This window comes from Plectrocnemia conspersa, unplaced genomic scaffold, assembly GCF_051122295.1.
Source record: "Plectrocnemia conspersa isolate PC_06_02 unplaced genomic scaffold, ASM5112229v1 ptg000008l, whole genome shotgun sequence".
NCBI classification, from domain to species: domain Eukaryota; kingdom Metazoa; phylum Arthropoda; class Insecta; order Trichoptera; family Polycentropodidae; genus Plectrocnemia; species Plectrocnemia conspersa.
In genome coordinates, this window is record NW_028277172.1 from 18,512,407 (window position 1) to 18,528,014 (window position 15,608).

The following is a 15,608-nucleotide window of genomic DNA, read 5'->3' on the forward strand; positions in this document are numbered from 1 at the left end:
CAGACATATAAAATACAAATATTGTTAATAAAGTCGTTGCTATATTATTTTACAGAAGAGATTATTATATTATACTTTGAGACCTTTTTAAAATAATCGTGACATCTAGAATTAATATTAGACATGTTTCCTTCACTATATATGCAAGTTGTACATTATTTAAAATACTGTTGTGTTCCAAGAAAAGTTATATCAACTCTGACAAATAGAAACAACCAGTGTTTTTATTTGATCGGTCATTTGATTGTTTCCGCGATTTTATTTTGGTCTAGTCAAATTAAAATAAATTCAGTAAAGTTAGTTTTTTCTAAGACATTTCTAAAACCAAAATTTAAATAAAAATCATTATAGAGTACTATTTTTTTTATACAAATCTATAAAATAAAATATTTAATGACAAATAATAAAGTTTTTTTTAAAAGTAAATTGATATTGATTATAGAAGTCACAAGTATTTATATTTAATCTTATTTTTATAGAACAAGACATTTTTCAAAGCAATGAAATTACTTTATTTAAAAAGTACTATTGTTTATATTAGTAACTGATTTTTACTAATGAAACTATAAATTTAAAGAAAAAATGTTCAAAGCTATAATATTATCCCTTATCCATCACTATAAATAAAATAATGTTAATTGAAAATAAATAAGTGTCTCCAAATTATAGATGCAAAAAATGAAAAATTTGAGCATAAAGGAAAAATCTAAAAAAATTAAGAATGACAATTTTAGTAAGTTACTTAATATGATAGCTTAAAGTCTGTTTTAATATTAAATGTTGTTTAAAAATACTTAAATACTAGGAAGCAAATAAAGCTATATAAATTGACATTTTCAATTGACAGCTGTGCTATCTTTGAATATGTTACAATTCACAGTACGGTTGTGAACTATGCAATGTAAATATTATTTTTTTCACTAAAAATAATATTTACTATAGTATTTTTAGTGAAAAAAATAATATACTAAATCTGGAATGTCAGATCAGTAATAAGCTATCTATATCTTCAATTGGATATTGGATTATTGTGAAAACGAAATTCCAGACAGCGAAAATTCTGAATATAGATGATTGTCTGATGATTGTCAAATATATTTTTTAATTCCAACTGCTTTATATTCTTCTCTATTTTCAAGTAAAATTTGTGTAAAATTAGGAAATGTAAGTGTAACATACTAATGTAAATTACTAATATAATTGAAAAATATTTTTAAATTAAAATCATATTGACATCTGTGATATAAACAGAAATTATTTTTTTATTTATATTGACGTATTCTTAAATATACATACATAAATTTATGTGTATATTGATCGTCTATGATCGGAATTTTCGCCGTTTCAAATTTTCGTTTGCACAATAATCCCCGAACACTTCAATTGATGACAGAAATTCTGAGAAAATATTTTATTTATATTCATTATTATTATGAAATATTAATGTAAAAATTTAGTTGCAATAGAAATGAAATATTATGTAATACGGTGATAGCTTTACTATTTTAGTCAACGTTCCCAAATTAAAAATTGTCATTTTAATCCATTTTCATTTAATTTTTTCAGTTTTTTCCCAAGCTCAAATTCCTTCTCCTAATGTATGAAATTATATTTTTTATTGACAGTATTACTAAAATAACTATCATGAAGTATTAAAAAATCATAATTTCATATTTAGGAGAGCCGGAAAATTGTATTAATCCTAAATTATGTCATGGCATTAGTATTTAAAGCTTTTCTTGTATTAGTGCAGCATTAAGAAATACCGGTGTTATTTAGATACACAGTATATATATATATATACACAAAATTTGTCCCTTTTCCACTATACATCGACAGTCAACGTCTTTCCTCTATCACGTAAAAGATGTTCAGTCAGTCATGAGTACATGCGACCCATTTTCAGAGTCAGACAGAGACTTTTAGTTAGAATGCGTGAGAAGCGCGCACAAGATAACGCCAAACATGACGGAAAAAAACGTCCGTGTATTTTATACAACAAGTTTAGTACAAGAGACGACGTCGCCCTGCAACGATAGAGAAAAGAAAATAGTAACTAAGTGAAAAGTGAAGTTAGCCTTTCACATCAACGACTCCATACGTGACATATCATATATAATCATAAACATAAGCCATTAAAAACATGCTAAAAATAAAAATATATATTTGTACATATATTCAGTATAAAAACACCCACGTACAAGACCAATATAGACCGTAATGGTCACTTAATTTATTAGATATACATAATGTAGATGTTACCTTCGACATTGACTTCGACGTCTTCTAATCTACCTCCTGGATGATTGATCAACAACGTAGTGGCTTGCATGACTGGACCAGGTCCTGGTAAAGACACTTGAGGGCCACCTAGGCCGCCCGATACAGGGACAATTATCGGACACCCTGGCACTATTGTCTAAAAAATACAGGAGCATTACATAAATATATATTTTAACATTAAATAAATATAAATGTTTACCTTATTGAAAGAAACGTTCACTATATGATCGCAGGCTTCCGCAGGAACAAAGCTAACTGAGAATCTAGCATTACCCTGAAATTATTAAAAATAATAGTTTAAATTTTCTTATCAAGTTAATAGCTTTTAATTTATTTTGGACTATAACTCTAATTTAAATTATATTACAAACTAGAGCAGCATTTTCAGCTCTGAGATATTTGAGCAAAAATATTGCTTTAGATGTTATTGCAAGGTCTTTATTAATTATATTATAAAACATACCTGCGGATGGACTTGCGTCGGAATGTTCAATCCTCTAGCAGATATCGTTATCTCAAGGTTTCCTTCACCGGCTTGAGATGCATCCACTGTAAAATGAGCGGTTCCACCAACAACACCGCCTCCGAGTACAGCTCCACCGCCAGAAACTCCTCCAACGGCAACCAAGCGAGCATCATAAGCTTTCGCCACAAATGGCGTACCCTACAACATAAAAACATCGTTACAATCAAAATCTGATAAGAATGTAATCCATTTTTTAGAATTACCTGAACTGGATGTCCATTATAATCCACTGTGATTGTATGTGGACCTACAGCGTGCGGTGTAAATTCGGCAGTGAATCCTGTATGAGCATCACCAGTCACTCTGACTGGTAATTCACCACGAGGACCTCTCACAGCTACCGCTAGTTCAGCGGCTCCGCCTCCACGGACCGTTAATTGAAACGTGCTTGGTGTACCAACTGCTATTAATTCTATCAAAGACATACAAATTAATATGTGAGTTTCAGGACAATGATAAGATTATTGTAGATCTATACCTAAATTGCTGAGATTCAAAGACACTCTACTCGTATCGGCAATGTTGCACACAAACGGACAGCCAATCACGGTTTCTCCATTGAATTTGATGTCAATGTAGTGTGGCTTGGCTTGATCAGGTGTGAACGACACCAAGCAACGTCCACCTCCAACAACCTAATTCCACAAAGTAATTTGTTAATAAGTGCCACAAATTATTTAAATTAAATATATATGATTGACTCAAACCTGAACGTGATTTGGAACTTCTCCTTCGTTGATCGAAATTTCTAATTGACCTTCACCTGCAGCACTAGCGTCAACTACGAATATAAGAATAATTAAGAAGACATTCACAGATTTAGCATGTGTTCTTAAGCAATAAGCACCTCTAAATTGACACGGTTGTCCGACCACTCCGCTACTAACGTCATTCACTTGTATTAGGCTGGCATCGTAGACTTTTGCTATCAAAGGTCCGGCAGACAATTTATTTCCAGCGATCGATACCTGAAATGTAATGAATGGTATAATAGTTACATATAAAAATTATATATATCTACTACAGATGTTCTTTTATATTTTATTTTTAAATATAGAAACAGTTTAGAATTTAAAAAATCTCGATCACACAATTACTGTAATGCTCATCATTGTTACTAAAATGTAATATTCAGGCACGAAAAACAGCTGGTAACACACTTGACTCGCTCAGCAGCTGACTTGATACCATTATCGCACATTTGGTGGATGATAACTGAGAGCAGATGCTCTTAAGAGTCACACGTTAAGATAGAAAAATCTGGTATTTGTGAAAGTGAGTACCGCATAAGTTCAGAAAACTAAACATAAGTATTTCAAAGATTTTTGAATATGATTAAATTGTATATGACCCATAAGAAAAAATATTAAGCTTATTAAAATTACAGAAAAGTGGAATATCAATGCCCAATAGTGTTCATATGATCGCATCACATGAAAGATCATTTAGCTAAACGACAACGCTCAATTAAAATGTTTCAACAATCTGTCTTAAATCGTTTACGTGAGATGGGATAAATAGATTAAATAAAAACATACCTCTATGACGTGTGTTCCTACTTCATCTGGAATGAACTCTATACGAAAAGCACTAGGTTTTCCGGGTGTATCTAAGATTCTAGATGGTACTAGTCGTTTCGAGGGCGCTATCACATTAACGCCGATCTAAAAAACAATAATTATATATAATCAATAAAAAACATTAAGTGGAATGCTGGAGGGGGAGTTCATACTTCGCTTTTGGTGAAAGGTGCACTGCCAGGCGCTGTCAATACTTCAAAAATTGCAGGAAGTCTAGCTGGCACGAGTCTTGTAGAATCACCAACGACGGAGGCGTTGCCCCCCGAAGCGCCCCCGACGCCCCCAGCAGCCATCACTGATACTTGCCAAGGAGATCCTGCATAATAAAAGATAAATAATAAATGAAAGGGGAAACGGTTCAATGTCAAAGTGCCTTGACCACAGTCACGATTTTCAGCGCTTTGGACACGGACTCAATTTTTTTTAACAACCTTTGCAATCAATTTATAAATTGGACATGGTCATATTTTGTCGGCTTTTGTTTGTCTCCGCCGTCTTAGAGTGCAATGTTTGCGTTTAACTGTAAATCGCTAAATTTATTTATTTATGCATACCGAGCTGAAGCTGTTATTCAAACACATTCATACGATACATAACATCCAGTAGTCGTACGGTGCGTAATTTAAATTAAGCACATTGCTGCCAACATAAGCAACACATTTGAATTACCCTTTTGAACGTTTTATTAATATATTTAAATAGAACACATTGATTGATATTATTACAAAGTAATTAACAACACGCAATTATTTCCGAGAAAAATGTAAATTGTCACAATTGCGACATTACTCATTAGTATGCGCAACAGATGTGAATAAGTGTAAATAAATAGTATACAGGTAGGCATATTCTTAAAAATAAAAAAAAACTTCCTTGTGAATTAGTAATTTTTTTAATTAACGTTTATAACGTTAAATAAAAAATGGAACATACTTTTGAGCTAATCAATTTATGTATTTATTTACTATTAACATACAATTAAATGTTCTCCTTTTAAATTTAAAAATAATTATTATTTCACTCGCGGCTAGCTTCATCCGTTATACTCGGATCTCACGAATGTCTTTCCACTGTATATTTGATTAACTTATTCAAATCATTAAACTTATATGTAATTGTTTTGACACCGAATTTAATTGTTATGCTTTTCCGTTCAAAAAGAGTTAATTATCCTTAACTCTCGAGGCGTTAAATTATTTAACGATTTGTAACAACCATCTATGAATAGGCGATTACGTAAATTAAACGATTAATTCCGCATATTTCCATTAACACTATTATATTATTTAATGAGTTCGAACGTGAGCGAAAACGTGACTTTAGAAATGGCAATTCGTGAATTGTACAGTAACGATACTATATTATACGATAAAAAAGTGAAAATATTTCTCCACTAACAATTATAATAATCACTTCTTTATGACCGCTGATTTAAAAAAAAATCCATCGGATTATACAGAAATTGTTTTATGGAAGATCGTAAAATATCGTGTAAACTTTATTTTGTATAGTTAACTATTTTATCATTATTCTTTAGTACAAGACACTAAAAGCTAAATTTTCATAGTTAGACGTTCCACAGAAGAATGAACGTCAGAATTTGCATTCGAGTAACAACTCAACTGATACTTATGCTATTATTTCGCTTCATGCATATTCATAATCACGAAAATTGTTCTACACTTCTTTGGGCAACCGCTTTACTGCTATGCAAAAACAGGCAACGCATTCCAGTCTTTGAATGAACGGCCTTTGTTTGCACAGATTGTGTGGGTGTTGTCTTTGTTATTCCTTAAATATTATAATAATCATATAAACCTAGAAGCTTGCTCGCAAATGCGATATATTAACCAAATGAAAACCCCGATGTTAACTGCTTTTAACATAAAAGTTATACATGTGTACTTGAACATAAATAACTGTGAAAAGAACAGGAGATAAATCTAGATGTAGTGTTTGTACAATTATAAGTTAGTCAAATTACACTTAATAGCATCAGTCTATTAAAAAATCGCTGAGATTGTATCACTGCACACACTACACACGCAAACTTTTTTCATTGTCCTTTCACCATCATTTTTTGACCTCGCCAAAAATTGTCAATTCATTATTTATAACTTAGCTCAAACTACAATTGAACAGTCACTCACTCAATCTAGCGTGCATTTATTTATCCAATCCAATATTTTTTTAATAATATTTTCACTATTCCCATAGCAAGAGATTTTCACAATCGAATCGGTTTTATCACCACAACTTGTCGCTCACACCTGTCTTCCATATGCCCACTTTCTCTATAATGCGTCTACAATCCACACTTTCGATTGCACATGAGCCCTTGGAAGCAGAATCAGAGGGACGAGTCTGACACTTTCTTAACGATGAATTATCAACGATTCAATAATGTATCGATATTACGGCTTGTTATGCGGTAATTTGCCATTGCTTTCTACGATTTCTACTTGTCAGATTCCGATGGGCAATAAATACAGAGACACTAATTAATAAGCTATAACGAGACGTCTTCATTGCATCTATAATGTAAATCAATATATGAATACTTCAGGAAACTAACGATAGCGATGCGCGTGACTAACCCTAACTAAATAAGTCGCGATAAGAAGATATATTGTCTGATAAATAAATATGTTATGTATTTACGTGTTTATATGCCGTACAGAAAGAAATTGAAAGTATGTGTATAATTATGATTCTTACCTATAATATGTTATGTAATGAACATTATTATATTATTAATATATTTTAGAAAAGCTCTTTTCATGTCGAAAAATACAGTGAATTATTTCTGTAATAAATGTTAAATAAATTTACAAGAGAGAAACAAGAGTCACCAACGGAATCTAAATTAAAATGAAACTAAAGAAAGTTAGTTATCATACGAACAAAGAAAAAGTTTACAAAAACTCGTGTTTATAATAATAATTGAAAGTAATTCTATGTTTATTTATTTATTTTATATACAAGCAATACCTTTTCATTTAATTTTTCTGTTTGAAATTTACATGAATCATAAAAAAATAAACATACTTTTACATCGATGTATTGTCACCAACAGAATGTAAACATCTGTATATTATGATACATGAATGAACACCTATGCAATTATTATTTATACTTGCGCTACTACCGGTGACTCTTTTCTGTGTAAGAAGTAACTGATCTTTGCCTTAACTGCTTCTAACGGAAGTTGTCACACTTTGTATTATAAAACGACTGTGTATAATATCTATAACTAAAACGATAAAAAATATTGTTTTCAATAATGTAGGTATTATTTAAATTAATTTAGATTGAGATTAAATATGTTTCTAATATATTAAATATTGTTTTATATGTATGCAAAATTTATATTTTAGATTTGTTAGGACTATTTTTTTATAATTTATATAACTAAAAAAGTGTTATATGTAATATACAAAGCTTTTATTCAAATTAGCGTTAAAAGCGCAATAAACTAAATGCTGATAGTCTTTATGAGCTTTGGTTATGCTGTTAAGCGTATTTTTTACGTAATATTCAGAGATCCGAGGGATTAGCTAAGTGCATCCCAAGCCGCCGCTAAGGATGGGTAATCCATTGACAAAAGCAGCACGTGAAATGTATATTTACTAAATACACATATTTAAACTCTGGTTGCATAAATATTCTAATAAGAAAGCAGACGGACATAAACAATTTTGATTACACCCTCAAATCTTTAACCACTTCCCGGTCATGCCCATGTAAATTTTCATTCCAAAAATCAGCAAATTTCTCATGAAAATAAATTTGTACGAATATTTTTAAAGGCTTTACAACGGCTACATGTTTTATACCGCTGCATAGAAAATGGCGGAAAAAATAATTTTTAAAAAAAGTATTGTGACCGAGAAGTGGTTAAAAAAAGTAGGTGTTCAATGGAATTTTATTTAGTCGGAACAAGCATATATAAGTGTTTATCATTCATTTCCATCTAGAAATTCGAAACAAAACAACCACCAGTTACTCCTGATTTGAGACATATGAGAGTTAATTCAAACTAGCATCGATTAGAGCTACGCTGACTATCGACGGAGACTTAGAAGATCGAGAAAGCAGCCGCTTCCCTCTTCACGTCAATCCGATCTTCGGATGCGACTGGATTCTTCAGACACAGACAATGCTACGAGACCAACACTTATACATACAATAATTACGAAAATTTATAATAGAGAAATATTAATTTATACCTAAATAAATTCGCATTTTAAATAAATATACTACACACTGATACCTTAAATCATGACAGTTGTATTAGGGAAAAATCGAAAAAATCTTTTCGGAATTTCTAGTGGTTCATAGTAGGCATTCGGACATCATAAATCACTTGAAATGTGCGAAATATAAGGCTATTCTAGAAGTGGCGGCAATTTACTTAGCCCTTTGAGTGGTATCGCCGTACATGTACGGCGGTCGAACCCAGTTAATTAAATATTTACATATATCCCTTTGCACTCGTAATCGTTTTCGTATTAGGTATGTCGCCAGCTCGGGAAAAATGAAAAATGTTAAATTCTTTTTAAAAATTAAAATTATATATGTATAGCATAACTATGAATAAACTAATATCAAAAACGAAGAAATCAGAACAAATACTTGCATTTCTCTAAATTACATTTTCATTTTTTTTTGTTCTCTCAAGTACCATTGGTTGGCAATCCATAACAATAAATTAACACAATAGGGTGACGACCCTTTTTAAAATATTTATGGGACCGAAAAATGTTTAAACCATAAATATACACAAATAACAATATGCCGCTCGGTTTTAGGTTTAGATATATCTACCTGCGAACGAAGCCAGCTTACATCGCTCGCAGAATTACAAATTGTACGTTTTTTCCATAATTAATGAAACCCATAAGATATCTATATTTATATGAACTAATATTAGTCTCATCGCCCCATCGAAGGGCAAATGGAACGTTGCAGTTAGTGTCATATTATTTTATATATTTCTTAATTAAAAATAGACAAAACTTTTATTAATGAATAGCTGTATGGTAAATATGTATTTGTTTGTAATTTTATACGACGATGACGGTCAATTGGGCGATGGTTTATTGGGCGACAGAAATTGAAAAAAACTTGCACGCCTTGCTTTATTGTAAATATAAATAAAATATACATTAACTATTTATAGGACACCTTGAACAAAGTGGTACATGTATATACCACTTATATTATTACTTTTATTACTTATATTTTCGTATGTATTTAATTACGTTAATTATTTAATTAATTATAAGATCATGATTTGCATCACATTTATTTGTAATGCATTATTATTGTATCGCCCAAAATACCATCGCCCGTTTGTCTGTCGCCCATTTTGAATCGCCCATTTTACTGTCGCCCAATATACGATTATACACTATCATTACAAAACATATCTTCACAATCACTATATTTAGCCATAGCACTATTTTTTCACAATAATATTTAAAAATTAACTTTACAATAACTTCACAATAAAATTACAAAATAAGTAATTAAACAAAATTATCAGTCACTATATATAGTTTCACTTAGACACAAATTACGGACAACCGAGCCGCTGTCGAAAACAGAATAGGTAATAAAAACGTCACCGACGCGTGTCAACCGAAAGGCGATCGCCAACTGTTGCCTTTGGGAGAAGCTACGGCAAATCTGCCGTTAAATTTAGTCATCAAAAAAACCCCGACTTATCCCGATAAATAAGCTCTCCCCGGCTTAATTCAGGTAAAAATGATATTTTTTTGATAAGGTATGACTCTTGAAACTCTTGTCTACAACACTGCAAAAACGCCATTCAAAACATGCACAGGAAATACCCAAAAATCGACGTTATATTTCATTAATTGAAATGGTGCGTCTGACGCGCCTGACGAGTAATATAGACCCAAGTACTGGTGCGTCTCACGCACCATACGAGCGGAAAGGGTTAAAAGTGAAGAAATATTATATATAAAAAACGTTGTATAATATTTTTGTAATTTGATTTAACGTAAATCATTTTTATAAATATTATTATAATACCAATAAATTATAGAATACGAAATAATTTACCATAAAAAATATTGAAAGCCTCTGAATTGACAAAAAAATACACATAAGCCAAATAATATATTTAAAATAAATAAACGAAATTTAATAATAGAGAAGTGTTTTAATAAATTATTAAAACAGACTAATACAAAAAAGTAGCAAGATAAATCAAAGAAATTAAATGTTGGGAATACGTAAAATAAACTCACTCCCAGCTGTATACTAACAAATTAAAAATGTGTGTAAATGAACTCATTACTCAAAAGGTTAAGGATATAATCAATCGATAAAAGTAACAAATATTTTAATTAGCTACTAAAGAAGCAACTTTTGCATTTCATTTTGCTATTCACAATCTCAGTTTTAAGTTTGCCGATTGTTTATCTGAATTGATATCAAAGCTTTTCGAACCAAATCTTAGACTAGCTAGAACAAAATGTGAAGCTGTTATTGTTAATGTGATTGAGCCACTGTTGTTTCAGCAACTATTGTAGAACTTTCAACAGCAAAGAAATTAAAACTGTGCCATGTGTTGTGCGGTATTTTGAACCAGATTGTGGAGTAAAAGTAAAACTTTTAGACTTCCAATCAGTTCCCGCTAATATTGACAAACTACTTAATGTCAGTTATTAAAACAAAATTATGCGATTTTAATGCAGTACCAATTTTGGGGGTGTAAAACAGAAAGAAGAAAATAATATTTACAGTCGATTGAAGAAGTAACTGGGAAAAAATATCGTGGGCATTGGTTGCTGTGCTACCTATTGAAATAGAAGCATTAATGGTCAACATTTATGAATATTTTCACATTTATACGGTTGGAGTCACATAACTAAAAGCTTTCTGTGAATATGTAAATATGAGTATAAAAAGGTTCTTCCTGCTATTGACAGAATACTTGAAATCTTTGAGGGACTGAGATCATATTTCATTACAGAAGAACACTGTCCACTGATAATAAAACAGTTTTTTGAAAGTGCTTGTGGTGAAATGTATTTGTGGTTTGTGCAAGGGCAATTCAAATTGTTTATTAAATCTTTTAAATATAGAAAGTACAAAAGCGAGTGCAGCTAACATTGTAAGTGAAATTAGATAATTAAAAACAAATCTTGAGGAAAGGCGTGATAGTAAATTTATACCTCAATAAGCAAAACATCTTTTTAAATTACTGGAAAATAAAATAAGTATTAATATTAATAATATTATGATCGATGTTTTTCTTACATTGAGCTATGGGAAAACAGATTTGGTGGATCAGAATCGTTTACTTGATAAAATAACAATGAATTATCTTGGTCTGAAATTAAAGCTTCAGGTGAAAAATTGATGAAACGGTTGCAAATAATGCAATAAACTGTTTGATAATGTGGTGATAGCAAAAGTTTTTTTGCTGGCAAAATATGTTGCGACGAAAAATGGATACAACTATTTAATCACTTCAGAGAAAAGAGATTTTTATTGCTTAATCTTGTTCAAATTATAGAATATATGTTTAACCTGCAAGGCACATCAGCACCTGTTGAAAGGATATTCTCAATAATGAATAATATATGGTCTGAAGAAAGAGTAATAATGGATGAATCAACTGCAAAAGCTTTATTGCGCTGAATTTTTTGACGCGAATTAAAATAATATAGATTTTTTTAAATAAAGTGATAAACATGTTTAACTTTTTATTTATAAGTTATTTTCATCTACTACGTAATTATTGCTTATTGTTAATTTCTCTACTATTTAGCCTTTACAATCTAAGAGACGTTACTTCGGTTTTGAGCAAACTTCCAAGATAGTCCTGGTTTGAGAAACAGATCTTTTGATAAGTCTAGTAATAGCTAACTCGTAGATATAACAATGATTTTATGTTGTAGTAATAAATTTATTAATATGCTTGGAAGCTGTCATTACCGAGAGTTTAATACATCAAATTCCCTTTGAAACCTTCACATTCACAGGATTCATAAAAATGTGTCAATTTATAACATAATCTATCATCTAAATTTTCGAACTTTTAAAACATATTTGACTTTAAATTTATAATAAGTAAAATAATTGTAATTCGACATAGATTAATATACAAAAAAATATATGGATGACTTGAAATGTAAAATTGCTCTATATTTAACAACTTTAAAGGAGAAACAAAAAACTAAATAGACAACTTCAAAACAAGAAAATAAAAATACATCACAAGTTTTTTGATATGAAATTTTGGTGTTTAATTGGAGATTTTGGAGATTGCATCTTTTTGTAAAGTATTTGTAATTCGATTAAAGGTACAAGATGACATTATTTCTTATCATTTTCATCCAAAAGTGGAGTTTCAAATTTACACTTTATATGAATAAAGTCATATTACAATCATAACTTAGGTAATCCTGGTTTTTAGAAAGGTGCTAAGTTTTGTCCTTACACGATTCATATACGATGAAAATAATATCAGAATTGAAGCAGTGATTCTCAAAGTTTTTAAAACATACATATATTATCAAAGTATGAAATATTTTTTTTAAAAAGCAATTGTTATATAAAATATAATTTGTAGTATAATATTTATAAAAAAAAGTAATTGTTTAATATGGTAGAAATTCCACATATTATTAATCGAGATTACATTATTAGTAGCATCCCTTAATTAGGGTTACTAGATCATAAATTTTTAACCCTTTGGAGTATTTTGTCTTTACGTACGTATTAGGTATCTGTTTTTTATTTGCAGCTCCTATATCCATAACGTCTGGACATTTTTTCTCACGTTACTTAAAATTATATTATAAATATGAAAACTTAGTAAATAAGACGTATTTTAATATTTTATAAATATCTTTATATAATATAGTAAAAAAAAAATTTTGATAAATAATAAATAAATTAATTTAATTAAAAGTATATTTTTAAATTAATATAATTCTATTTATAAATATATAATTAAAGTTCTGGCAAAATATAATTAATTCGTAAAATATAGAAAAAATATAATATAGAAGAAATAGTTTTTTTAATAATATATTTAATGATCATTAAATATTTTCATTTAAAATGGCTTGGACTGAACACTTTGGAATACAAAGGGTTAAGGAGCTAAAAAATGTTATTATACCTCACGTGGAAGCTAAGATAGACAATATTTTAGCATAACTCGAATCTGGTTATCCTACCCTTATCTACCTAAATCAACTTTTAATTTAGGTTGCGCTTTCACAGTAACAAAAGCAGTTTTTTCTGCAAAAAACTTTGTTTTGCAATGTACTTCATTTGTCAACATCTCAATTATGTCCAAATTGAGAGCCATCGCTTTCATTAAAAAAATATAAAAAAACAAGAACGCTGACCGTCGAGCGCTCATTTTTTTCATCACTAAAAATTGACCAAAAACCGTGTCAAATTGCACTATAAAATCCGCGAAACACACGCGACACATGTGTGTGACACCACATATACACCACGTACACACACACAAACGAGTTTCTCTAGATGCCGGACGACTACCGGGGGGACAGGATAAAAAGCGTGCCAAACTTTCCAATTCCCGCGTATCGTCAGACGGGGTTGACGTACAAAACAAAAACAAACTATATTTTCACTGCACGGCAACTACGTATGTAATACGTATGGAAACACCCACCGTCAGTGAAGGAGGCTAAACGCTCGCAGTTAGCATCGAGAGCTAAATCACGGGGCGCACTGGCAACACTGTCGAGATTGAGACGCGCGACCCGACCGCGGGACGGCGATCGACTGGCCTCGAGTGGGATTTTCTCGCTTCAGTGGTCGCAAAGCGCGACGCGTGAATCACCTCTCGGACTGCAGGTAGGCGCAGGTGCTCTGCAGTGCCGTCTTGAGATTTTTATTCGCAGACATTGTCGCAGGGTTGCCAGAGTGCATCGATTAGCGTAACGATCGTGCAAATTTACAGGAAGCGGCGAACCTAGTAGCATCTTCAATTGAAGAAGCAATTGTTTTATGACAATAAGCTATCAACAACACAATACGAAAGTCTTTAAATAAAAACATTGTTTTGATTTAATCGTTCAGTGGCATTTATTTTCATATTAAAATATTGACGGTTTTAAGAGTAAATTGGCAAATTTTTATCGAAACATTTTAAATGTCTGTGAACAGATGTAGGCGGCACATTGAGCATTTGTGCTATCTTCTATGCTAGGCTAACACCCCTAATATCCTCACTAACAACCCCTAAGAACAAATTTTTAAAACCAAATTTGACACTTTCTAAATTTTATGGCATCCTATCCATTGCATTACATATGTTTTTAATTACTATTGTCGCATTATAACTGAGTTAAAACTCATAAAGCATAATATAGTTAAACTGAGATTATTTTATCTTCACTACCATTGTTGATTTAGGTTTAAAAATATCGAAACATAAAATATCAAGCTACTAAATAGCTTCATTGATACGACTACTGCTAACAAACACTGAAAGAATAGTGAAATTATCGTTATTTTATAAAATGGTGCAAACTAATACAAACATCCACCAAAAATACTTAATTATATTCAAAAATATTGTCTGGTAAGCTCGTTGAAATATATAGTAAAGTCACTGTTAAAATTAGAACTATAAATGCAATTTTTTTACACTTTTATCAAAACACAGGCAATGCCATTATGAACGTGAATTCAAAGCAGGAATATGTGATGTGCATTATGAAGTGGCAGGCCATCATTTGTTACTGATGAACTCGTTCAAAAAATGAATACGAAAAAATCGTTTTAATAAGCATTTAACGATCAATGAACTTTATGAAACGGTTATCGGAGAGCAATGGCGAGACTATTATGAATCAATAAACTCGTTCAGCGACTGCTTTTCGATTATCTCTCGTGTATAAATATATACATATAAGCAGAGGAACATATTAATAAAATGTTTCGAATCACTAGCTCAATATAGATGGCATTATTAAGCAATGTAACATTATGTATCAGATCAATTTGCATATCCGCTTTGCTGCTATTATATATTATACACGCTCACAAGATTGAGAAGCGCTGTGCCAATTCAAGCGTAAAATTAAATATGAATGCGAAAAGTCAACTTTCAAAATTTTGCGCCGATACAACCGACCTTGACTGTGGAAGACTTTCATTGATTAAAATCGCTATTGCGAGATAATATGTGTAAA

At 30.8% G+C, this 15,608-nt stretch overlaps 1 protein-coding gene across 3 annotated transcripts in view; it reads right to left on the reverse strand.

Annotated features, from left to right (window-relative positions):
* The window catches only part of jbug (filamin-type immunoglobulin domains fbug), a 59,405-nt gene that overhangs the window by 7,872 nt on the left and 35,925 nt on the right, over nt 1-15,608 (reverse strand). Inside the window, exons 1-10 of one of the 3 annotated variants that reach the window (XM_088190865.1) lie at nt 14,081-14,195; nt 4,542-4,705; nt 4,348-4,473; nt 3,657-3,777; nt 3,517-3,590; nt 3,288-3,444; nt 3,013-3,221; nt 2,747-2,947; nt 2,483-2,557; nt 2,263-2,419 (exon numbers count right to left, since the gene is read on the reverse strand). In XM_088190865.1, the coding sequence (XP_088046991.1) occupies nt 2,263-2,419; nt 2,483-2,557; nt 2,747-2,947; nt 3,013-3,221; nt 3,288-3,444; nt 3,517-3,590; nt 3,657-3,777; nt 4,348-4,473; nt 4,542-4,682 (1,261 nt within the window). In that variant the 5' untranslated portion in view covers nt 4,683-4,705; nt 14,081-14,195. Of the gene's footprint in view, nt 1-1,938; nt 2,028-2,262; nt 2,420-2,482; nt 2,558-2,746; nt 2,948-3,012; nt 3,222-3,287; nt 3,445-3,516; nt 3,591-3,656; nt 3,778-4,347; nt 4,474-4,541; nt 4,706-14,080; nt 14,196-15,608 lie in introns of those variants that run through there. The other 2 variants (XM_088190866.1, XM_088190863.1) reach the window with 2 other exon arrangements.